The 25,331-nt window shown below is 26.8% G+C and overlaps 1 protein-coding gene and 2 long non-coding RNA genes across 3 annotated transcripts; 2 read left to right on the top strand and 1 right to left on the bottom strand.

Moving 5' to 3' along the window:
* The first annotated feature begins 422 nt into the window (after positions 1–422).
* Positions 423–22,333, top strand: LOC145330549 (uncharacterized). Its single transcript, XR_013883456.1, has 5 exons — positions 423–558; positions 10,989–11,112; positions 11,415–11,516; positions 11,806–11,924; positions 22,185–22,333. It is a non-coding gene; the product is annotated as an uncharacterized LOC145330549 (long non-coding RNA).
* Positions 813–2,513, bottom strand: LOC145330551 (uncharacterized). Its single transcript, XR_013883457.1, has 3 exons — positions 1,657–2,513; positions 1,303–1,421; positions 813–1,008 (listed from the first exon to the last, which is right to left on the bottom strand). It is a non-coding gene; the product is annotated as an uncharacterized LOC145330551 (long non-coding RNA).
* On the top strand, positions 1,299–7,764 carry LOC145330548 (uncharacterized). The gene is made up of 3 exons (XM_080175171.1): positions 1,299–1,428; positions 1,642–1,759; positions 7,561–7,764. Exons 1-3 carry the CDS (start codon positions 1,321–1,323, stop codon positions 7,722–7,724), a joined length of 390 nt encoding a protein of 129 aa, XP_080031297.1. The 5' UTR covers positions 1,299–1,320; the 3' UTR covers positions 7,725–7,764.
* Positions 22,334–25,331: the final 2,998 nt, after the last annotated feature.

The raw sequence follows: 25,331 nt of genomic DNA, 5'->3' as shown, positions 1-25,331 counted from the left end.
ACAACAATTATCTACAATTTTAATACTTAAATTTTATTACTTTTAATTTAAAAAGTGTTACAGTCTGCCCTCAAAAAGCTAAAAATTTCTTTTAATTAGGTAAAACAAAATTTTAATTAGACTGTTTGATAAAAAATTTCTGAATAAACTTGAATATTTGAATGTAAATATAAAAAAAATTACTTTTCTAATTGCTTTACTTAAAAAAAAATTTCAAAATCATACTGTAGTTTTGCTTTATTTAAAGAAAAAAAGGAATTTTTGCTTGTATTTAGAACTCAAAATTGTAGAAATTTAAACACATTTTGGAAATATTAAAATGATTAATAAGGGATTCATCTGATGGCAGCTGTTATTTCAGTAATTCTAGTTGTAGGCACTCCTGGCTGGATGTGTGGTTGCGGATCATCAGCTCTTGATAATTCCAATTATCCAATGAATACATTTCTCCATATTTCAGGGAGAGAAGGATGTGCATGTTGTCTCAGCAGATGGGTGAATTTTCTGCTCTTGTTTGTTGAACTCGTACCCGGAACAACTTGTTGACTCATCAGGCAGGTATAAGTGATTTCCCTTTAATTTTTTTTGTATCAATAATAATTCCAAAAGCGATATATAAAAAAAATTTTTTAAGTTCCAAATTGTTAATCAAAAGATAAAAAATTTTTTTTTTTAATTTGCTTATTCATAATATTCAAATGATTGAAATGGAAAAAAAAATTTCTTCTGTAATTATACTTTTCAACAACAAAAAATCTTAATTTGTTTGTTACTTTTCATACAAAATTTTTACTGAAAACTTCCTGAGGAGACCTTAACATAAATTGTAAAAATTTCTTTAATAATAAAATTTTCTATTTTCTATAACAAGGAAAATAAACCACTACTTTTACATTTAATTTGCAATGAAGAATTAAATAAGAAATCAATTTAAATATCTCTTTATCCTTGTTCGTTTTGGCTTCTTTAATTTCAGGTTTTTGTTGTTACTGGTTTCAACCCAATTTCCTATAATGTTATAATGATTAGTTTTACAGTGGCCAGTGATCATACACGTCTACTAGAATTTATCATTTTTACTTTCAATTTTTATAACATTATCTTTTAAACTTTTAATAACTTTTGTATGGTTATCATAAATCTTCCAAAGTAATATCTTTTGAATACTTTTTATAAATTGTAAGATTATCTTTTAAACTTTCAATAACTTTGCATGGTTATCATAAATCTTCCAAGAAAAGTGATATCTTTTAATATTTTTTATAGATATTTTCTAAAATGAACTGTAGTAACACCATTTACCTTCAGTTTACCAAACTCATGTCTGTGTTTACTGTGGCGCAGGCATTTAAATTTCTGGTTAATGAACCGGTCAGCGCCATTTCATTCTTGTCAGGGTCTGTTGATCTATCTTTGGATACCTTAAAAGTAAACAGAATTTTATTTTAATGAATTTTTCAACTATTATTTAGTTTACACTTTTAAGTTGAATATTTTAAAATTTTCTTTAGACATTTTCTCGCATAATTTTCCTTTAACCATTTTGTCTTTCTATTTAAATTATCGTGCTAAAATTATCATTCTAATATTTCTTCCCAGGATTATCATAAAATTATCTTATCTTTTTCATTTTTTATTTAGGATAAAATACAGTACCTGGATGAGATGGATCTTCCCTCCATTAATTTCTCTGGCGCTGTACTGTGGACATCTTTAATTTTCAGCATTCTGCTGAATCTTTTCTTATTGTGTCTCACAGGTATTATCTAAAATTAATTTATATATGAGTTAGGGTGCTGTGGGATTAAACTGAATACGCCTTTGGTTTCTAGCTGGTCTAACCATAGGTCTATTTTCTTCATTTACAACTATCATTTCTATATTATCTTTTCTTTTCCTTTTTTTGTGACACAATTTTATACATTTTCTCATAATTCTTTTAAATATACTAAGAACAATATATCCTAGAATCAAATTTGCCATGTATAATGAGATTTGTATATATATATTTTCTGAAGCAAATCTTTCAAAAATTGTTTTATCTTCTGAGAAGTTATTATTGAAATCTTTATTTGTTATAAAAGATTGTTCTGTAATTACCCCGTCTTTCCTAAAAGTACATGTACTTTCACATTTATATTCCCTATTCAACAAAATAATAGTTTGACCTTTTTTAGCTTTTTTAAATTGGCATTTTTCTGTATTTTTCTTTTCTTGCTTACACGGAATATCTATAATTTCATTTAGACAATAGTTTTTATCTTCAATTATTTGGCCTTCACATATTCCCTTATTGTCTATAACATAATTTTTTGCATCTAGAATTAGACATTTTTTATCGAAGCAAAATGGCACTGGTATAACTTTATAAGCAGGCGATATTTTCTTTTTAAAACCAAAAATTGTATTGTTTGATACAACTAAGCTTTTAAAACTTCCCATAATTTTACATTCTGCAAATAATTTTTTATCTAAAACTGCTATTTCTGAATTTTTTAATTTTTCTTCTAGCTCTAAAAGATAATTTATAATTTGAATCAATGTTTCCATAATACTATGATTTTTTCTTTCATCTTCTAATATTTCCTTTAAACCTTCTATATTAAACTGTTTTTTCTGAGATGAAAAATTATATTTACTTTTCTCAAAATTAGAAATTTTATTAAGGTAGTCCTTGAAAGAAATTAATTCAATAACTTCTTCATAGATTTCAGAACTTCCCTTTTTATTATCTATTTTAATTTCACTAATGTCATCTAACATTAAGACTTTTTTAAGTTTATCTTTCATAACTGATATTTGAATACCATCGCTAGTGCATTTATTGGGAGTTGATTGGCATATATCATTATCAACACTCCTTTCGCTAATATTATCATCCCTATTAGTAAGAAAGCTATCATCTAGACTATTTAATTGATAAGATTTAAAGGTTAAATTTAGTAACTGCACCATACTTTTTATCGTTTCAACCATGGACAATATTTTAAGGCTGATGTTAATTATAACATTACTATCTTCACCTGTAATTGTATCCAGCTCTTCTAGCTTCCTTTTTTCTTCATCACTTAGGGTATTGATTAATATGTTGAAGCTGCTCTGTAGTAGTTTATAAATTTCTTCCAGACTTTCATTAAATTTTTCTCCAAAGTTATTTGATATATCATTCTTCATAACTGACAGTTGTTGATCTATTTTGTTGATTAGTTCATTTAATGTATTTCCAGCTTTTCCATTAGCTTCTAAATTAATTGACACTATCATTTTGCGAATATTATTATAAAAGTGCAAAATGCTGTCTTTATTTGTGTTTTCACTATAGCTATCATTGTCATTTTCATTTTCACTTTGATTAGAATTTTCATTAGTGATACTATTACCACTGTTATCGTTGTCATTATTGTCAAGATTATCACCATTTTGATCCTCTGAATTATTGTCAAGGTTATTACCATTTTGATCCTCTGAATTATTGTCAAGATTATCACCATTTTGATCCTCTGAATTATTTTCATTTTGATCCTCTGAATTATTGTCAAGATTATCACCATTTTGATCCTCTGAATTATTGTCAAGGTTATTACCATTTTGATCCTCTGAATTATTGTCAAGATTATCACTATTTTGATCCTCTGAATTATTGTCAAGATTATCATTATCACCATTTTGATTATCTGAATTATTGTCAAGATTATCATTATTCTCATCCTCTTGGTTATTATCGTTTGTATTATCATTTTCTCCATTTTCAGGTTGCTCCCCTCCATCGTTGCAATTTTCGTTTTCATTTTCTTCAGGGTAGCTTAACTGTTTTCCTAAAATATTAAGCAAATTAGTAATCTTAATACGTAATTCATTTAAAGAAGATTTATAAATGTTTTTTAATTCCATTGGAGTTTTTAGTTGTGTATCTTTCATTAAATTGTAACCAATAATTAGCAATAACTCTCTTTTTTTATCATTTACTTGACACATTAAATATCTTCTAAAATTATGAAATTTTATTTTTGCTTGTGTTGTAGTCTGTGCATCAATAACTTGTTGAATCAAAATTTGGCTTTCGTCATATATATCTCTATGATCTGTTTTAATTTTATTTTGCATTTCTATAAACAGATTTTCGATTTCTTCGTCACTTAGTCCATCAATATTATCTACTGATCTTTTTGTCCTTGGAACAGTGCTTAATATATATGTCATTGCGTCTATCAAATTTGTTATATAACATATATTATCATTCTCCACATTATCATTTGTACTAAAACCCCCAAGTTTTTGTTTGATTTCATTCCATTTGTCAAATACATTTGGTTCCCCTCTCAATATAGACAAAAAGGGATTTTTTTCCAATTGCAATTCTAAAGTTTTAAGTTCTTTTATGCCCAATATCTCTATTTTTATCTTTTCTGGCTTTCTGAAATTATCTTTTAATTTTTCGCTTACCTCAAAGTGGGATGTGCCATATATGATGGTTTCCTCTTCTCCTTTCCTAGTGTTTACAATTGTTACCAAAATTATCAGTAACCATTTTATTACTTTCATTTTGATCTGAAAGCAAAAAAAATTATCGTAGTATTATCTTTATGTTAGAGTATTATACTTTACTTGATCTATTACACTTTATTCTTACAATTACAACAATTTTATCATTTAATATCAAGAATATTTTCGTTTTTAAGACTTTAAATTTTACTATTTTTACTTCGTTTTTTCTAATAATAAGAAAAATCTTATTTTTAAGAAATTTGAACTTACATATCCTTTTATCCAGTGTTATCATATCATACTTAACAAAGTTTTAACTTTAAATAAATTCAAATTATCTTTTGAAAAAAATACGCCAAGTAAACGCTAAAAATATTATCTTATTGAACTATCTTTTAAAGAAAACGTTAGTTTAACTTTAAATTATCTTTGTTTAAACTTTAATTACTTTTACCAAATGTTATCTTCTTATACAATTTCACAAGTAAAAAATTTTCAAATATTTTACAAGGTTATCATTTTATTTAAACTTTAAATATATCTTTGAATAGAAAACAAGTATTATCTTTTTGAAGATTTAATCTACTTAAGTATCTTCAATATTATCTTTATCAACCTTTCAAAATTATCATAAAACTTTACCAATATTTTTATTAATATTATCTTTATATACCTTTTTTAAAGATTGGACATTAAAATTATCACGAAACCTTACAATTTGATTCTTAAGTAATAATTTGCATATATCTTTAAATAGGAAAACAAGTATTATCTTTTTGAAAACTTAATCTAGTTAAGTATCTTCAATATTATCTTTATAAACCTTATAAATCTTTTTTTTAAAAATTGGACTTTAATGTTATCATAAAACTTTACAAATACTTTATCAAAAGTTTGATTCTCAAATAAAAAAATTGGACTTTAATGTTATCATAAAACTTTACAAATACTTTATCAAAAGTTTGATTTCCAAATATAACTAGCAAATGTTTTACTTTAGAAAATTTTCCAATGTTTTATATTTACTAGTTTAAAATTAACTGGCAATTATGTGTTACTTTTATTATCATATATACACTTATTTACACTTGTGTGTTTTGCCTGTGACGTCATTCAATTTTTTCCTTCCTCCATTTCTTCATCCATATCATTTTTTCCTTCCTCCATTTCTTCATCTTCATCTATATCATCACTTCTAATGGTAAATGTTTCCATATCAAGGATTTTATTTGCTTCTAATTTCTTGGTTAATTGACTTACTTCTTGTTCTTTTGTTGTTATGTCAGAACGCATTTCTATCAAATGGTCTTGGCTTCGCCTGTAGTCTTCGCTTAACTCTTCCCATCTTTTTTCATTTTCTATTTTTTCTTTCTTTACTCTTTCCAATTCTTCAAGCGTGGCATTAAGTTCATCTGTCAAATTACCATTTTTCCAAGCTAATTCTTGGACTTCTTTCTCAAGGGAATCATTTGTGGTCATTTCTGTTGTCATTTTAGTTTGATTTTTTTCTATCTCTTGACAATGTTTGACAATATCTTCCAACAGTCCAGTGTTAGATTGGCATTTGTTATTGATGTTTTGTAGCTGTCTTATCTTCTCCTTTTCAAAGTCACTTTCAACTTTTTTGTCATCTTTTGCAATTTCAGCTTTTTCTTTTTCTATTTTCTCCTTTATAATTTTGATTCTTTTTGCTTTGTCGTCTTCATATTCTCTTTCACTTTCTTCTTTTTGAAGGTTAAGTTTATGTTCTTCCTCTTTCATTTCCTTCTGTGCTTTTTTACATCTAATTTCCAGCAGTATCTTTGTTTCTTGATCATCTTCTTTCAATATTTCATTTTGAAGGTTTTTTATTTTTATTTCCAAGGTTGAAATGTACTTTCGCAGCTGCTTTACATTCTCTGGCAGCTCGTGGCTTCTATTTTCAATCCTCTTGAGTTTGTTGGTCAGTTCAGTTAGATTCTTACTCTTTGTTGTTTTCTTTAACTCTTCCAGTTCAAGTTCCGCTTGTGTTTTTTTATCTTTTAGAAGAGCAACTTTGTTTTCATGATATTTCAATCTTAGATCACTTCTTTCATTTGCAGGTTTGAATTCTTTCTTATCTTCCTCAGTATTATTTGTTGTACCAAATATTCTTTCATTGTATTCCACTTTCCTTTGTCTAACAAATATATCATCACAATTGTTTAACAGAATTGCCAGAGCAGTGATGAAATGACCAGTTTCCATATACTCCACAACACACCTGGCTTGGAAGTAATACTTTTGAGTGTTTTCCAGGTTGTAAACAAAGAAGATAGGTATTTCTGCCTTGTTGGTATTCCTGGCTTTTAGATTGTTTACATATTGGGGATATGTGTTGGTGTTTTCATTCAGATTGTTTCTACGCAGCACAGACATTACAATTGAACTTCTGATATGGCTCATATACTCAATATTTATCTGCTTCCCTACATGTCTTAAGTATTCCTTTACTCCTTCTATTAGTTGGAACAAATTTTTATCGCGCAGGTGGATATCTTCCATGGAGTTGCCAGGAAAACTCATGATCAAGATGGTTGGTGGTTCTTCAAATTTCACATTTGATATTATCATTTCACTCATCTTCCCAATGTACATCTCTAGAGTTTTATCATAACTATCGCTACTAAAGCATGAGAAAATGTCAATATCCATTATGACAAACTTTGTCTTTTTTGAGTCATTTTCATTGAGTTCCTTAACTACCATTTCCATTACTTTCTTATCCATACTTTTCCATTCCTTTTCAGATACTTTTTTGTCAAAGATTTGTGTTTGTTGTTCTAGCATTGTCTTTATTTCCATATTTTTTGATGACAGGAATATCTTGGCAGCGCCCAGAATATTTTTTATTTCACCCTGGGTATAACCAGTTTTCTTTAGTTTTACAGCAACTTCTTCGATGGAGTCATTTGATGATTCTCTATTATCGTTTTTTGATCTTTTCTTTTCGTATGGTTTATCCCTCATTCCTTGGTTGTAGCGTTTAACGCCTCTATCCTCATCTCTGGACTGACTTCCATTCCTAAAAAATATAATAATTTTAATTATTTTTAGGTTTGCTATTCAAGAGACTTTTGATGAACAAGAAGCAGTTTAATGTTTTAAAAGAAGTACAAATGGATCTTTCCCAACTTTCAACAAATTTAAATCCTGATGTATCTTCCCCTGTACCTTCCATTATTATATCTTCCCCTGAAAATAACATTTTACACGTCTAATTTTTCCAACAAATTTTCCACTTAATTTTTAGCAATAATTTTTTTTTTTAATACTTTCAAAATCCATAACAACATTTTATCATTTTATACTTTTACTTTTCCAATTTTATCTTTATTATAATATATTCCTAAACTTTCAATTTATTTTTATCCTCATAATATTTTAAAATTAAAGTTTTGTCTATAAAATATCTTGTCATATAATTTTCGCTTTTTATCTTTTTAATCATATCATATAAACTACGTATATTTTTAATTTCAGAATTTTTGCATGTCAACAGAAAAATGTATCAAGTAGTATCAAGTAGTATCATCTTACTTTATTCAGGTATTTTAGTTGAAAGTTTACTTTACTTGTGAAAATGTTTAACATTAGTCGTAACAATATCTGTAAAATGGCCTGCGGCCCGCAACTACAAGTTTATAAAAATGAAATGTTAGAAGAACTAACTGTGTCCACTATTGATGTTAATTTAGTCCAAGAGAATATACAAGAATTTGTGTATAATATGATGTAAGTTATCATAATAAAATTTTAAGCTAGGCATTTAGAAAATTTTGTTGATTATCATTGGAAAAATTTAAATCTAAGCGTTTAAAAAAAAAATCCCGCCAAATCACAATTAAACCGAACGATAAGACAGGTGGCTGCTCCGTTCTTAACACTTCGGATTATATTGATTCTATGGAGATTTTACTTAAGGCTAAACACTTAGATGCTGATGGTCAAGAGCACCCGTATTTTCAAGAGCTGGATGCATATCAGGCGGATCAAATCCAGTTTAATGACCATGAGAAGCTTAAATCGGAAGTAAATAAAGCTAAAAAGGAGGGCTGGATAGACAATGATATAGCTTCATGGCTTGTAACAGAGGAGCCAAAGCCAGGTAGATTGTATGGCTTGATTAAAGATCATGTGGCTCCTGAGAAATGGCCGCCAGGTACCACTGTACCTCCCCTCAGGCCAGTAGAGTCAGCAAGTGGTACTACTTTCGAGAATGCAAGCCATTTCGTTGATATTCATTCTAACCATCTGGTTAAATCCTTGCCATCATATTGGGAGGATACACCAGATATGCTAAGGAACTTTGAGCAGGAGAATCTAAAAGGGCCACAGCCTCCAGGTTCAATTCCTGTGACTTTAGATGTGTCAAGTCTGTACACGAATATTCCCTTAGACGAGGGAATCAATATATTTGGTAAATTTTTAGAAACAAGAAGTGATAAAAGTGTCCCAACCACTTTCTTAATTACTCTTTTAACCCTAGTGCTAACATGTAATGTTCTTGTTTTTAATAATAAGTATTACTTACAACGTATTGGGACAGCCATGGGCACGCGCGTTGCACCCACTTTTGCCTGTTTATTCATGGGTGCGATAGAATGTTTGATGCTAACATCATGGAAAGGCATCAAACCACACCTTTACAAACGATATATTGATGATATTTTTTTCTTTTGGACTGGCACTGAGCAACAACTTTTAAAGTTTATTGAACATTTGAACAATTTTCATCCTTATCTTAAATTTAAAGCTTCTTACAATTTCGAGACCAAATCTGTAGAATTTTTAGACACTGTGATATCAATTGATAAAAATGGTTATATTAAAACTGATTTATTTGTTAAACCTGGCAAAAAATGTTCTTATTTGCTTACATCTTCTTGTCACCCTAGTCATATAACTGAAAATATTCCTTATTCATTAGCTTTGAGATTAAAACGCATTTGCAGTGATAATTTAGATTTTGTAAAACAATTAGATACTTTAAAAGAATTACTTTTGACCCGTGGATACAAACCAAATTACATTTTAAAAGCTTTTGAACGTGTTTCTGTAATTGATAGGTCAACTGCTTTGAAAAAAGTAGAGAAAAAAATTGTAAACCGCCCAATTCTTAGTTTACAATATGATCCACGGTTGCCACATATTTCAAATATTTTGTTTAAATTCTGGAAGGTCATGACACAAAATCCTTTATTAAAAAAGATTTTTCCAGATCCACCGATGGTGTGCTGGACAAAACCAAAAAATTTGAGAGAATTTCTCATAAGAGCAAAGTTGCCAAAAAGTTTAGTTCCTAAAAGACCTTCCAGAAATAAGATAGGTTTTAAACATTGTGGTAATGATTGTATGTTATGTAAATTTTCACCTAAATTTGTTAACAACATTGTATCTTCTGTAACAAAAGAAACTATTCCCATTTTATCTAATTTGACTTGTAATTCGGAAAATATTATATATTGTATAACTTGTACTAAAGATAATGGAACTTGTAAATCTCATCCACAATATATTGGACAAACAGGACGTAAAGCAGTGGATAGATTCAGAGAACACAAAAATTCAATTGAACCAAATTCTGTAAAAACTGTAGGACAACATTTTTCACAAAATGGCCACAACCCTTGCCATTTACAATTTGTTCCATTTGAGCAACTTAAAAGTAATAATCCTTGGATAAGATTAGCCCGTGAAAAATTTTATATTAGAAAATTTGAACCATTGTTAAATCGTAGAACTTGATTCAAAATGCAGTTGCAATTGTTTTTAAAAAATATTTTTTTCAAACTATACACCCTTCCCTTTCTCTCTCTTATTACACAGCCAGTTTGACCGCTTCTCCTTTATTTGTTATTTGGTTGTGTTATAGTAAAGATCTAAACAGTAGCTGTGAATTTAAAATTTTATTTTTTATGATATATTTTAACATTTTGACTATTTTTGTATAATTCTTAATGCTTTTTTTTCATTTATTTATGTTGTTGTTTTCTATTACAGATGCGATTGATAATGAAGATTTTTTTCTTTGAAATATATTTCGTTATGAAGCAGCAGTAGTTACTAATTTATAAATGTTATGGTTGAGATAGATTTATAACTGTTAAAGCGTTTAAAAAAAAATTTCGTAGATTATCATTGGAAGATTTAATCTAAGCATTTAGAAAATTTGGTGGATTATCATTGGAAAATTCAAATATAAGTATCTAGAAAAATTTTTACAGATTATCATTGGAAAACTTATCCTAAGTATCTAGAAAATTTTGTGGATTATCATTGGAAAATTTAAATCTAAGTATCTAGAAAATTTTAAGCGTTTAGAAAATTTTGTTGATTATCATTGGAAAATTTACCCCTTAATATTGCATTATGTAAATTATAAACTTTTACTCTTTACTAGTTTAATTCATTATCTTAGTTTAATCAAAATTTTATCTTAAAGAATTAAAAAGAATTTTCATAAGTGTTATATCTTTGTTTAGGGTCAACTACACCTTACAGCAGCCCCACATTATCGACGACGCTCTCGCTAAGTTTTGGGAGAAGAACCCATTACTATCTCAGCACAAGATTCAGTTGGGTCTTATAAACTTATTGAATACTGACGTGAGTTATCATTCATACTAATTTATCTTATTTTCTTATATAGTTTTAATTATCAATATTAAATATCTTTCATTAAAGTTAACTTTCATAAATTAAGGTATGGCATTAATTAGCTTGACAAAAAATCTTGAGAAAAAGTTCAATGAGTATTTTATAATCACAGGAGATTTGAGTATTAACATTTCTTTTTGAGTATTTAATTAAAAATATCACTGAAAATTGAGAATTTTTTAATACCATAAGCGTAAGAATTTTTAATACAATGTGTGAAATTAAATTCTGAAGAAAAATTTTCTTTCTAGGATGGAACACTTGTCTCAACTTTGTGTACGCAGTTATTGGGTATCAACGTAGCTATTCTTCGCTACCTACTTATCTGTTATTCCTGTGTTATGGTTTTGCAGGTAACTTTACATGAACCCCATATAAAATTACCCCTTTTAAAATGAGTTTACCATTATTACTTTTCATTTTAAAAGTGTTATTACCCTTGACTTAATAAGGGTAATCTAATTAAAGTTACTTTTAACATATACTTCATAACTTTAACTAGCTTCGAATTAATGTTACCGTAAATTAATTAATTCAAAGAAAAATTTGCTATGGTAAATAAAGACATTTCTTGAACGTTTACCATTTTAATTTGTTCTTTTGAGGGATATCTTTGAGCCCATAGACTTTTTTTTTGTTTAGGTTATCGTTCCACTAGTCTATCTGGTGACTTTCTTTAGGTGGATACACAAAACTTTGAAAGATTACTGCGACAGAAAGCGTGCTACAGAAAAAAACCCATCTAATGAAGAGGAATTCAAGTAATAATTTTTTACCTATCATATCTTTTCCTGTCTCTATCTCTCCCTGGATCCATTTTCTTCTCTGAAATTTCACATTAAATTATAATTTTAATTTATTTCACATTTCAAAATAAATTAACCAAGAATTCTTGTTTACTATAATTGAGATTAACTGTTTTAATTTTGAGATATGTTTGCTTTAAGAGTATTTTTAATGAACTAATGTCATACCTAGCTACTTTACTTTGGGTTGACAATTTTTTGTCCAGTTTTAAAAGATGTTTTATAAAAGAACAGTCTTATGTTTGTTTAAAAAGATGTTTTATTTAAAAGAACCGTCTTATTTTTGTTTTTCTAAAGTTTTTTCCGTTATTTATTATTTCAATTTTAACCAGGTTTTTACATTTCTTTTTCTATTTTTTGTTAATAATCTATTTAATAATTTTTTAACAATATTCATTTCAATTTGATATATCAACTGACCGAGTGTCCCTTTTTAAAGCATAATTTATAAAAGGACAGTCTCTTTTTTTTTTTCTTTTGACTTTTTATCTTATTTTTAACTTTATTTCAACCAAATTTTTCTCCCAAGTTGTCTTTTATCATATTTCATAAGCCACATTATCTTTTATGAAGAATAATTTACAAGTCTTTCATTTTTATACCCTAAGTTATTTTTTATTATATTCCATAAACCATATTATTTTTTATGAAAAATTATTTACAAGTCTTTCATCTTTATAATCCTGAGTTATTTTTTATCATGTTTCATAAAACACATTATCTTACTTATAAATTTTCCTTTATAAGTGTCCCTTTAAAAAGTTAGTCTATAAAAGGACATTCTTTTATTTAATGTTTTCTTAAATAATCATTTTAATACGTCAACCCTGTTAAAATGAATAATTTAGTTGGGGGGGGTATTTTTGGTTTTATTTATTTGGTATTTATAATTTTTTATAATTTTCTACCTTTAAATTTTCCCATTAGTTGGGGGGGGTTGGTATTTTTTAGTTTTCGTGGTGTTATGTGTGTAACGTTTGACTTTTTATTTTTATCTTCATATCTTTTTTTAACATCTGTTTTAATTCAAAGTAAATAATTTACACTTTTGTTTTACTAAAATAGTGTCCTTTTCTTTAATTAGAGACCCCACTTTAATTTTCCTGACCCTATTTTATTTATAATGTATAGGACACTTCATTTTTTAAATATTTTTCCTTCTAACCAATTTTATTGTTTTCATGAATAATTTTCGGTTTTATTTCATTTTTATAAACGCCCATTTTAATATCATTTTAAACATAAAACCCACTCTATGGTTCTTTATGTACAATTTTCAATTTTTTAGAAGAAATGATTGTCTTTTTAATTACCACATAATTGTTTGTATATCTTTTTTAGCCATACATTTTAGGTTCAAATTTTAGACTATTTTTAGATTAGACTATTCAAAATAATCAGCAAATATCTCCTATTTCAAAACTATAATTGGTAACTTTACACATTTAAAATATAATTTTTGTTTAATTAATCATATGACCTCAAAACTTTTATGAATCATATACCTTTTAAAGTGTTTTTAAATTTTTATGAATCATATATCTTTTAATTGTTTATTTTATCATTTTAATTTTAATATGACCTCAAAACTTTTCAAATTTTTATGAATCATCTACTTTTTCAAGTGTTTTTATTAATCATTTTATCAACTAGCGTACATTTTTTATTTAATTACCCCTAATTACCTTAGGTCTATTTTACAGGTGTCCTTTTTTTTATGGTCTGATGATTATCATTTTAAAGCATTAACACGCAATTATACCTACGTTCAATTTCCTAATTTTTCCACAAGTGTTCTTTTTTTCCTGTTTTAATACTTTTTAATTATTATACATTCAATTTTTTACCTTTTAATTTATTATTTTATTTATTTAATTATCATAAAAATTATCTTTTTTAGAAACTTTCATTATTTTTCCACATATTCAGTTATTTTAATATGGAAATCGATTTTATTTTTCACTTGAAATTTAAATGGCTTGTTATAGTGTTTCATCCAAAGTTTCTAAATAGGGTTCTTCTTGAATATCCGACAGATTATCATTTTCATCTTTTTGTATAAAGATTTCTTCATCTGATTCACTTTCTATATTGTCAAATTTTTCTTCTGTTTCTTTAATTTTCGCTTTTATTCTTGATCTTTTTGATTCCATATTAGGTATATCAAAAATATTGCTTAAATTACTTAAATTAATGCCTCCAAACATCTCAGCTATATAATTTGGAAGGTTTAATTCTGCAATTTTTTCAAAATTAATTAACTTTACATCCGCTATATGCCTAGTTATAATTTGATTACTTACTGTTGATTCTAAAAGTAAAACATATTTCTTTGTTTTTATAACTTTATACAGAATAGTTCCAAAAATTGGTCTATATTTTGCACCATAACCACTGTCATTTAACTTAATAATGACATAGTCATTTATTTTAAATTTGTGGTCAAATCTATTCTTGTTTTTCTTTAATATTATCTTCTGTTTTTCTTTAATAATTCTATTTCTACATTCTTTTACCATATTTAAAAATTCTTTATGGTAACTTTTTAATTTTTCTTCTAGATCAGAATTTACTTTAAGTTTATAATCAAACAAATATTCGCCTGGCTGTCTTATATTACCATCCAAATTTTTTACTGATAAAAACATAATGTTGTATGGGGTTAACTTACTATTTCCATAAGGTGTATGATTCAGCATATATGCTATTATAGAGATAATATGATGGACGTCCAAGTATTTTTTATTTTCTCTAACTACCCGTAAAAGATAGTTAATTTTTTCCACCGCTATCTCCACAAAGCCCCTAACTTTAGATTTTAAAGCAGAGCTCTCTACCATTTTTATATTTAAATTTGATAAATATGTTTTTATTAGTTTAGATTTAAATAGCTGGGCATTATCACTTACTAAATACATAGGTAAATCATAAGTACAGAAATGGTTTGTGAGGCAATTTCTTATAGCATAATCTTTCTTTTCATTTATTACATATAATGAAATATAATTACTATACACGCATTTAATTACTAGAATTGCGCTGGGTAATTTTGATTTCTTTTTTAAATGGCTTTCTATTATTGGAAACTCCAATAAATCAATATAAATGGTTTCATTGGGCCTTTTACTGTTAATAAAAGATGTGGACCCCTCTTTATATTTATGTACTAATTGTTTGTTTGTTAAACAATCCATACAAGAATTTGTCAAATTTTCACATATCATATTGGCATATTTTTTATTATTTATATAATAATTAGCAAATATATAATTTTTTAATTTCTTTTTACCAATATGACCTAAGGAATAATGAAATAGGCATATAAATGGTAAAATTAGTTTTGTAGGTAACAAAATTTTCTTATCTATGAATTTCAGATCCATAGGATTTTGATTAGGACAATTTTTCTCTTGTAACTGTAAATTTACAAAGTCTTTCGTGTTCATAATGTTATTTAATTTATTAATAATATGTCTTCCTGGATCCGGCAATTTTAAAGCTTCTTGAATGTTTTTTATTACTTCTTTTGCTGGATAAATGTCTTTTTTCCTTATCATTCGCTTTAAAGGTTTGTCATAAGATTTTTCTTTTATCCTAGAATTTTGTTCCAATGATACTATTTCTAACATTTCATCTTTATACACTGGTTTAAATGTTTCATTAAATCCAGTATTTTCATTTTCTCCGGTTAATCTTGAAAAAATGTCAGCAAGATTTTCTTTATCTGTGCAATGAATAAAATAGATATTATCGTTGCTGTACCAAGATGTGATTCTAGAACTTAAATTATCTAATTTTGTAGTTTTCTTTATAAGTTTACTATTATTTAAGACTGCGGTAATTACATTACTGTCTATCAGAATATAAGTGGGTCTGTTAATAATATATGGTTCAAAATGCATTAAACACAAATATAATGCCCACATTTCTAGAAAAGCAATTCCTAGCTTTTCAGTACCTTTTGGTACTGCTTTGGAAAAATACCCCAAAATTTTTATAAACTTTTTGTTTTGCTCGTAGGTGTTTTCTTTTATTATTTTTAAGAAGTACGTTTTTAATTCAATTTTTTTCATAAGATCTGGAGAAAAATTTATTGTAGTTATTTTGAACCGTTCTGATTTGATTACTTTTATACCATAGTATAAGTTTTCTTCACAATTATACATTATTAATATTTCAGAAAGCTGGGAACCCACATTAAGACCGAGGTTATGGGTGTTGTTAAACATATGGATTCGGACATCCAGGAGATTCGCAAAACCTGCCAAGAGGTATGTAAATTCATCTAATTTTTCTTCCATGTATTTTTTATCTATCTCTGTGTATGACTTACAAAATAAATTATCTTCAAGCCGTCTTAATGCCGTTTTTTCGGTTTCATTTTCCCGTATTGGAAAAAACCCTTCAAAATCTGTCAATTGACAGTAAATAAAAGCTAAATTCATAAAAGCTTGTATATCATTTGTAATTTGTGTTTTGTAATTTAGAATTTTTGCTGTTTCAAATAAAGTTTCCACAAAATTATCTTTACATGTTAGTATTTGGAGATCTTCCCCGTTTTTTAAAAACTTCTTTTTATTTTCTGGTGTGAACTCAAAACTTTTTATTTTGTGTACCAAATCTTTACAGGCTTCATTCATATTTAAATTTAATAACACCCCGCCTGTAGAATAGAAGCTACTATCGCTAAACAAAATATTTACACTATTAGATTCTACAGTGTCTATTGATTGAATTTCTGTGTTAAGTTTATCTTTAATTATATCAAAGTTTTTCTTTAATTCATCATCAAAGGTAAATGGTGACAGTTTTTTGTATAATTTATTTAATGCTTCATGTATTTTTAGACTAAATATATTTCTATAATAGTTCAATTTTCCCAAAAACACTTGTAGTTTCTTTAATGAGTCAGGATATGTCATTTCTGTTATAGTTTTTATCTTTTTATCAGGTATACAAAATTTTCTGTTTTTAATTTTATATCCAAGCAGCTCTATTTCACCGTTGTCAATATCAATACAAGTATTAGCCTTTTCTGGGGACACCTTTACCCCAATTTTCTTTAATCTCTTGAGAACATTTTTTACTTTACAGACATGATCCTCTAAATTACCATCTGAGAAAATTATAATATCGTCTATAAAGACAATTATGTCTTTTATGTAGCTAAATTTCCCATTTTCATCTAAATGTAAATATTTTAAAAAGGTTTGCACAATAAAAGCAGGAACACAATTTAACCCAGTTATAGCTGTATTAAATCTATATACTCCCTGGGGAAGTATAACATTAAATAGCCCCGTTTCTTTTGCCCTCTCTGAAAGTGGGATACTATAGTAGCATTTTTTCAAATCAAAAGATGACACATATTTAGATTTTGTTATCATTTTATTCAATAATTGTTTATAATCTGGTAGTGTAGCAGCTTTAGATTGCTTAATACTTAAATTTGCATTTCTCATATCTGCTATTATCCTTGGTAAACCAGTACCATCATTTCTAGTTTTTACAGTAAATATAGGTGCTCCAAAACTTTGATGTGGTGGCGCCACTTCAACTAAATTATTTTTTAATAATAAGTTAAAAAAATTGGTTACATGATTTTGGTCTTCAGGTGTCAAATTGTATGGTTTAGTATTTTTTACCATTTCACTTTTTGTTTCTACATCTAATTTAGGTATATTATCTGATAATCTCCCACAATCAAATGTATGTCTTGAATAAATTGATTCATTATACAAATATTCTGCTATTTGATAATTACCATCAGCATTTCCAGTTTTCATTAAGGCTGCTATTTCTTCAACCGTTAAATTTTTTATTTCTAATAATTTTGTTATATCTACACCACTAGAGTGGTCAACCTTTTCTTTAAAAGCCTCTATAAATTCATTTTTACTATTAGAGTGGCTCATTTCATCTTTATCTATATCTTTTTTATCTTTAATTATCTTTTCTTTCATTGATTTTACAATTTTCTTTATTTTAGACCATGAAGTTTGTTGTAATGGAGAATCAAAATCAGGAGAATCGTCGCCGATATGGTCCTTCGCACTCTCAGGATGATCCAGATTCTGCATTAAAAAGGCCCCTGTTAAGCCACACTGCAAAGGTATATTTAGTCTATTTTTCACTCTACATATCATTTTATCTTCCACTATTTTATCTTTTTCTATATACACAGGCAAGTTTACATTATTTTTAATTACATAATCTTTTATTGGTTCACCATTTATAATTTTTCCCACAAGATATTTTTCTTCTCTAGGTTTAAACTGTAATTTTTGTCCAAAAAATAAGCTGGGTGTTCCTTTCATTGAAAATTCTAACTTTACAGTTTTATTTTCTTTATCGTATTGTAGTAGACCTCCAACTTTTTTGAAAAATTGTCTCCCCAGTATAAAAAAGTCATCAATATTATCTGATATTCGAATTGTTAAATTAATATTTCCATAACCTGGTAAATTAAATGGTATTTTATATACTCCTATTACATTTATTGGATTATTATTTTCTATTCCAGTCAGTGAAATGTTATTTGGACCAGTGTAATATTTTTCATAGTCAGGGATATAATTCCGAATAAAATCCTTGGAAACAATATTATATTCGCTACCTGTATCTAGCTCAAAGATTATCTTGGTATCTTCATAAAATATTGGGAAACAGAATTCTTTTGCTTTATCTATTTTTACTAATTTTGTTTTAAATTTCACTTTATTCATTGAATATTTCCGTTTATCTTTTTTATTCTTATGATATCTTATCTTTTTGTACTTTATCTTCTTTTTCATGGTTTTATAATTATTTCTTTTATTTTTCAACCAATTCCATATTAATAATATCCAATTTATACTCTTTTTGGTACAGATATATGAAATCCAAAAGGTTCCTAGATTTAATACAATATCTATCCTTTTCTCCATGGAACTTATCATAAATACTGCTATCATAATTATCCACATAATTATACTTGGGCTTTCACTATTTTCAACAAATTTTTTAAATTTTTTCATAATTTCTATTTCTTTTAAATAATTTACCGTATTTTCTGACTTAATTTTGATATCTTGAACCCATTTATACCTCTTGGTTTTATTTATAATAGTTTTTTCCCATTGTTTTAATTTATTATCCTTAAATATTTTATTTTGTAATTCAGGTATACTCGGACATTGAAGGTTTGACTCCCAAGTAATCCAACTATTGGCTGGAAAAATTTCCTTCTCCTTCAAATTACACGTATCTGGTTTTAATTCATCTATTTTTTTCATTATTTCTACATCTTTTACAGAGAAAGTAATGTTACTATAACTCTTTAATTTTCTTTTTATTGAATTCATATCTCTTTCCAAATATTTCCTTATCTGAATAATGAAAGTATCTTTAATTTTATTAGTTTTATTTAGCTTTATATAGAAAACATTATGGTTTATATACCAATGTTTGGATGGTTTAATTACCTTATATTCTTTTTTAACAATTTTCGCTTCTATGCTTTTTGACACATTGCTGCTTGTTATTTTATTTCCATGCATTGTTATGTAATTTCTAACAATATTGTACTTGTTATTTGTTTGAATAATTTCTTTGCTACAAATATTCATATTAAATTTTTCATTGTTTGATTTTGAACATTTATGATTAAAATATACATTTGAATCTATTTTTCTTTTTCTATTTATTAAATTGATACAGGATATTTTATTATTGTCTTTCTTGATTATACTTTCATCGCAAACAGGTTCTATTTTTATCCATTTTATTTTTTCCATTGGATAATCATTTATTTTATTCAACACTAATGGATGGTTTTGTCCTTGTTTATCATTTTTAATTTTTATTAAATTTAAATATTCTAAAGATTTGAATTTATTTTCATAATTTTTACATTGATAACACCTGTACTTTAAATTAAAAAGGTTCAAATACCCTATTAATTTACTTAAACACTTGTGCATCATTTCATTTTTTATCATATTAATATATAATTCATAATTAGCATAATTTTGGCCTAATTTTTTATAATTATCGTCATTTACTTTTCCAACTATAAGTTTTTCTGAAAAACAACCATTTTTTAGCTCTAATTTATTTTTTGAGTCATTTTTATCATTAATTAATTTTTCAACTTTTTTATACCATTTTTCATTGAATTCATCTTTTATTGGTTGTTTTTTATTTTCTCTAAAAAATTGACTTTTAGGCATTCTTCTGGGGTATGGTGGTATTCATATTTTTCTGCCGCTTCACACCTTTCACACGGTTTAGAAACCAATAGTTTCTTAAATATTTCACAGTTACTATCCTTATGCTGGCCCTTACATTTAAGACAATTTCTAATTTTTAGTTTTTGCTGATTTTTTTGTCTTTTATTTTCATCGGGATTAAATATACACTCGTCTTGAGTATGATAGTTTTTCTTACATATTTTACATTTTTTAAATGGCCTAGGCTCATTTTTTACTTTTAAAACGTTGGAATCTTCATCTTCTTCATCACTACTTGCAGTAAGATACTCCTCCTCTATTTCATAATTTATTTCCGTAGTATTATCATCCTCTAACTCATTTTCATCTATCCTTTTTATTGGAACTTTCTTTGTCATTGTAGTTTTGTTAACAAATCTGAGATATTTGTTTATTTGGTCCCTATTAAGCAATATGAAATCATGGAGTGTTTCACTATTAAGATTTCTACCTAATTTAGCTTCTTCTATTCTCAAAATAGATAATAATTGAGTTGGTAGATATTTCATCATTTGAGAATGTATTCTTCTTTCTTTCTCACTAGCAGACATAACATTAGGAGGTAAATTATTTATTTTCCTTCTATACTCATCATAAATATCCTCTATGTTTCTTTTGGATGTTTTAAATGTTTCAAGCATATAATCAATGTTATGGTTTGCTATACGTCCATTGTTAACAATGTCACTGACAATGTTAAGATAATCTTTGGTAGTTAATTTTGCTGGGTTTATATTTTTGCATTCAATTCTATCTTTGGTATCCCTTGGGAGAGAATTGTGGAAAACTGCATTGAATTCGAATTGTGAAAAGCTATCAAAGTCGAATTCACCAAACTGGTCGATGTAATCGATCAGTCCTACATTTTTCAGTGAGAGGAGTTGATTTTTTATAATTTTTAACTTATCGCTAACTTTCTCAACATTGTAATATCTTAGACTTGTATCTATAAATTTTGGTGTGAAATCATCACAATTATAATACTTTGATGAGTTATATTTATTTTCCAATGTTTGTATTTTACCAATTTTTGATAATTGTTTAATAACATTTTGTTTCATTTTTTGTTTTTCTGCTTGATTTGATACTAAATATTCCTCTAATAGTTCTACAGCTTCGGCTGCATGGGTCAACGAGAGTCCCGCAGGGCTAGAATCCCTGTTTTCCGCAGATCTATATACTGTTTTAGCCTCAAATTTTTCTCCTCTAGCCGGTTTTCGTTTTAAATATTTTATTTCCATATTTAGATTATCAATTTTCTTTTGTAAATCATCCATATATTTTTTATTTAAATAAGAATCTCTATTTTCTTGAAAACTATCTTTTCTAGATTGTCTAGAATTTCTTTCATTTCTTTCAAAATATCTTTCATTTTTTGGATATCTTTGTTCTTGTCTATAATTAAAACCTCTAAATTCACCCCACTGATTTTGATGTTGATTATTATCATGATCATTTGTGTTAAAATTTTCTCTATCAAAATTAAATTGATTAGAATTATCTTTATGTTGATTAAAATTTCTTCTTTCAAAGTTCATTTCTCTATCCCTTTCATCCCTGAGATTTCCGAGTGAAAAATCATCAGTAAGCTCTGTAAAATTTGTCACATAACTTTCTGCTTCTCTGTTGCGCAATAAATCCATTGTTTCTGTATTAAAATCTACATGGTTTTCACGTACACTTTTGTAATTTTCTCCATTTGAATTTTCCAAGTTATCTTTATACTTTTGTAGCCTTTCTAGATATTTTTCCTTATTTTTAACAAACCAATTACTAAACTTCCTTCGTCTGGCACCAGCAAAGTAAGGATCATTTTGTTGTTCTGTGTCCGACATCTTTTGTTTTCTTTACCTTTATGTTTTAAGGAAAATGTTTTTTACAGTGTAGTATAAAACTTGATTACCGTTGAAAGTTTTTATTTTGATTAATACCTTCTTTATTTTTAGCTTACCAAATTATATTTCAGGAACAATTTTCTTGGTGGAGACTATCTTTATTTTAGATTTCAATGAAATTTGAACAGGAACAATGTTTTGATGACTTTCCAGATAAATCAGGTAGAGTTATTTTTCAAAATTATTTTTACCAATTTTTAGATTAACAAGTAGAATTATCTTTTAAAATTACCTTTACCTAAAAATTTTACAATGTTTGTTTGAACTTAATTCTTATAATAGTTATAGAACCAAGAGTAATTTGATAGCTTCGAATTTTTTCAGTCCAATTTTGCCCTCTAATTTCAGAACATAGAATTCTTAATTTCCATAAACCAAGAATATTTAAGCAAAATTTTATCATTTAATTACTTTAACAATAATTATTAGCTTTATAAAGTGAACTTTTCTTTTGTGTTCAATATATAAAACTTTTATTTTACCTTTTTTAATTATCTTTATATTTAGTTTTATAATTTAGACTTTTCTTTTGTGTCTAAAGTACAAAACTATAATATTATTTTCTTAACAATTTAAAAATGTTAGGTAATTAAAAAATTTTCAACTTCCCAACTTTTTAATGAAATAATATAATTACTATAATTACAGTGTATGTCCGGTGTAAACACTTGTGTTTTAAATATTTACACTTTTATACAACAATTTTCATGAAATTTTTCAATATTTTTATATTTTGATGACGTATATTTTTAAAACTTTATTCTGAATCAGAATGATAGATATTATCAATTTGACTATTTCCAATTATTATCGTTCCACCTAAATATCTTCTAAACTCAGGAAACCTGTCTAAAGTTCTATTTATTCCAAAATGACTAAATGTGAAAGGACCTGCTATTTCTTGATCTACTTCTTGTCTATTGTATGATGAATTATTATCCAGATTCTCCGCTGTACCTCTATCTCCTATACCTGTATTACCTTGTCTTATTAAATTATATCTATCTTGAATTAATCTTTTAACTGCATAATATATAATTTTCAAATTTTCCCCAATTTTAAATGAAAAATTTGCTTCATAAACATAAAAATTATTATCTTGATTTATTGATTGATTAAAGGTTTTCTTTTTTACATCAAATTTAATAATAACTAGTTCAAAAATGTTGATTATCAACCTTAGAACGTAATGGAGCATAAATTTAATTTTTGTTGCCCCCTATTTTTAGTAGACAAACTTTGTTTTTACTATCTTTTAGTCCTTATCAGACCAAATTATCTTTTTTGTATATTTACCGTAATTAGATTTTATCTTTTTGCCTCTATTTTTAGTAGACAAAACTTTATTTTTATTATCTTTTTGCCTTTATCAGACAATATTATCGTTAAAAAGAGGAATTAGATTTTTATTCACAAATTTTATTTGCAACCAACTAGATATCTTTTGAAATTATAACTTAGATTTACTTTAATTAAAAGTTACCATTCATCCGACTAAAAAATTTTGAAAAAAAATAAAATTTTACCAAGTCCAAAAGAAATTTTCCTTGATTCTTCCCCAGATGGGTTGCCAATCTGTAATAAGTCCGCTAATGAAGGTAACAAAAATAATTTTCTTCTATATTATATTTCAGTGTAATCTGTTTTATGGTTATAATCTAACTCTACAAATACAAAATATTATAATAATACATCACATTTTTACAAGTGTGGTAATATCTATTATTTACGTCATAGAGATTAAGTTTTATTTAATTCACAACAATTATCTACAATTTTAATACTTAAATTTTATTACTTTTAATTTAAAAAGTGTTACACCCTTATTAGGAAATCTCTTTTGTTTTGACTTAAACTTGTTTAAAGTGTGTTACTTTATTTTATGTTTTATTATTATTTGGCCACAACTTGGTCAAAAATGCTCACAAATCAGACCTTTTTCGACCAAAGATACTCAAATGGTTCCTTTACAAGCCCAATCAATCAGTTTTAAGATATCTTTATATTTCAAGAAAAATTTATGAAAATACTAAAAAAAAACGGCAAATTTGGGTGTTACCTCTTATATGCACAAATACCATAAAATCAACAGAAAAAATACTTAATTTTACTTTTCTATCATTTTTAAAGTTTGATTCTGTTAAATTGGCTATTCTAGAAGGGATTTATGCATTGAAATATACTGAAACATAATATTAGGCAGAAATTAATGTATTTCAAAGAAAGAAAATTTTGAAAATAAGAAATTCGACCTCTATCACTTTAGAGGACAGCTGCCAACCTCCAGTTGACAGGATATAGTTAAATACTTGTTAGCAATAATAATTAGCCCAAAAAGTAAAACAAAAAGTTTTTTAATATGGCAAAAAAATGATAATCTAAATCTTAATTTTGGGGATGATGATCTGAAGGACGCTCTTACTGGTGGTGATGATGACCCAGATCGTATCCAAGTACATGAGCATTATGACAACTCATCTATTAAACTATGGTCCGATTTTTGTATTTGTAGCATTCTCCAATCAAGAGAAATCCCAAAACATACAATCATGGTTTTTAAATTCTCCAATTTATAAGGTAAATAGAGTAGTTTTTAAAAGATGGTTATATTTCTTGTTACAACTTTTAATTGGAGGCTGCTACAAATACAAAAATTAAACCATAGTTCAATAGATGAGTTGTCATAATGCTCATGTACTTGGATACGATCTGGGTCATCATCACCACCAGTAAGAGCGTCCTTCAGATCATCATCCCCAAAATTAAGATTTAGATTATCATTTTTTTACCATATTAAAAAACTTTTTGTTTTACTTTTTGGGCTAATTAATATTGCTAACAAGTATTAAACTATATCCTGTCAACTGGAGGTTGGCAGCTCTCCTCTGAAGTGATAGAGGTCGAATTTCTTATTTTTAAAATTTTCTTTCTTTGAAATACATCAATTTCTGCCCAATATTATGTTTCAGTATATTTCAATGCATAAATCCCTTAAAGAATAGCCAATTTAACAGAATCGAACTTTAAAAATGATAGAAAAGTAAAAATAAGTATTTTTTCTGTTGATTTTATGGTATCTGTGCATGTAAGAGGTAACACCCAAATTTGCTGTTTTTTAGTATTTTCATAAATTTTTCTTGTAATATAAAGATATCTTAAAACTGATTGATTGGGCTTGTAAAGGAACCATTTGAGTATCTTTGGTCGAAAAAGGTCTG

This window comes from Acartia tonsa, chromosome 10, assembly GCF_053477335.1.
Source record: "Acartia tonsa isolate MP-2025a chromosome 10, ASM5347733v1, whole genome shotgun sequence".
Classification (NCBI taxonomy): domain Eukaryota; kingdom Metazoa; phylum Arthropoda; class Copepoda; order Calanoida; family Acartiidae; genus Acartia; species Acartia tonsa.
Note: the sequence above shows the minus strand (reverse complement) of the source record. Positions and strands in the feature narration are given on the sequence as shown.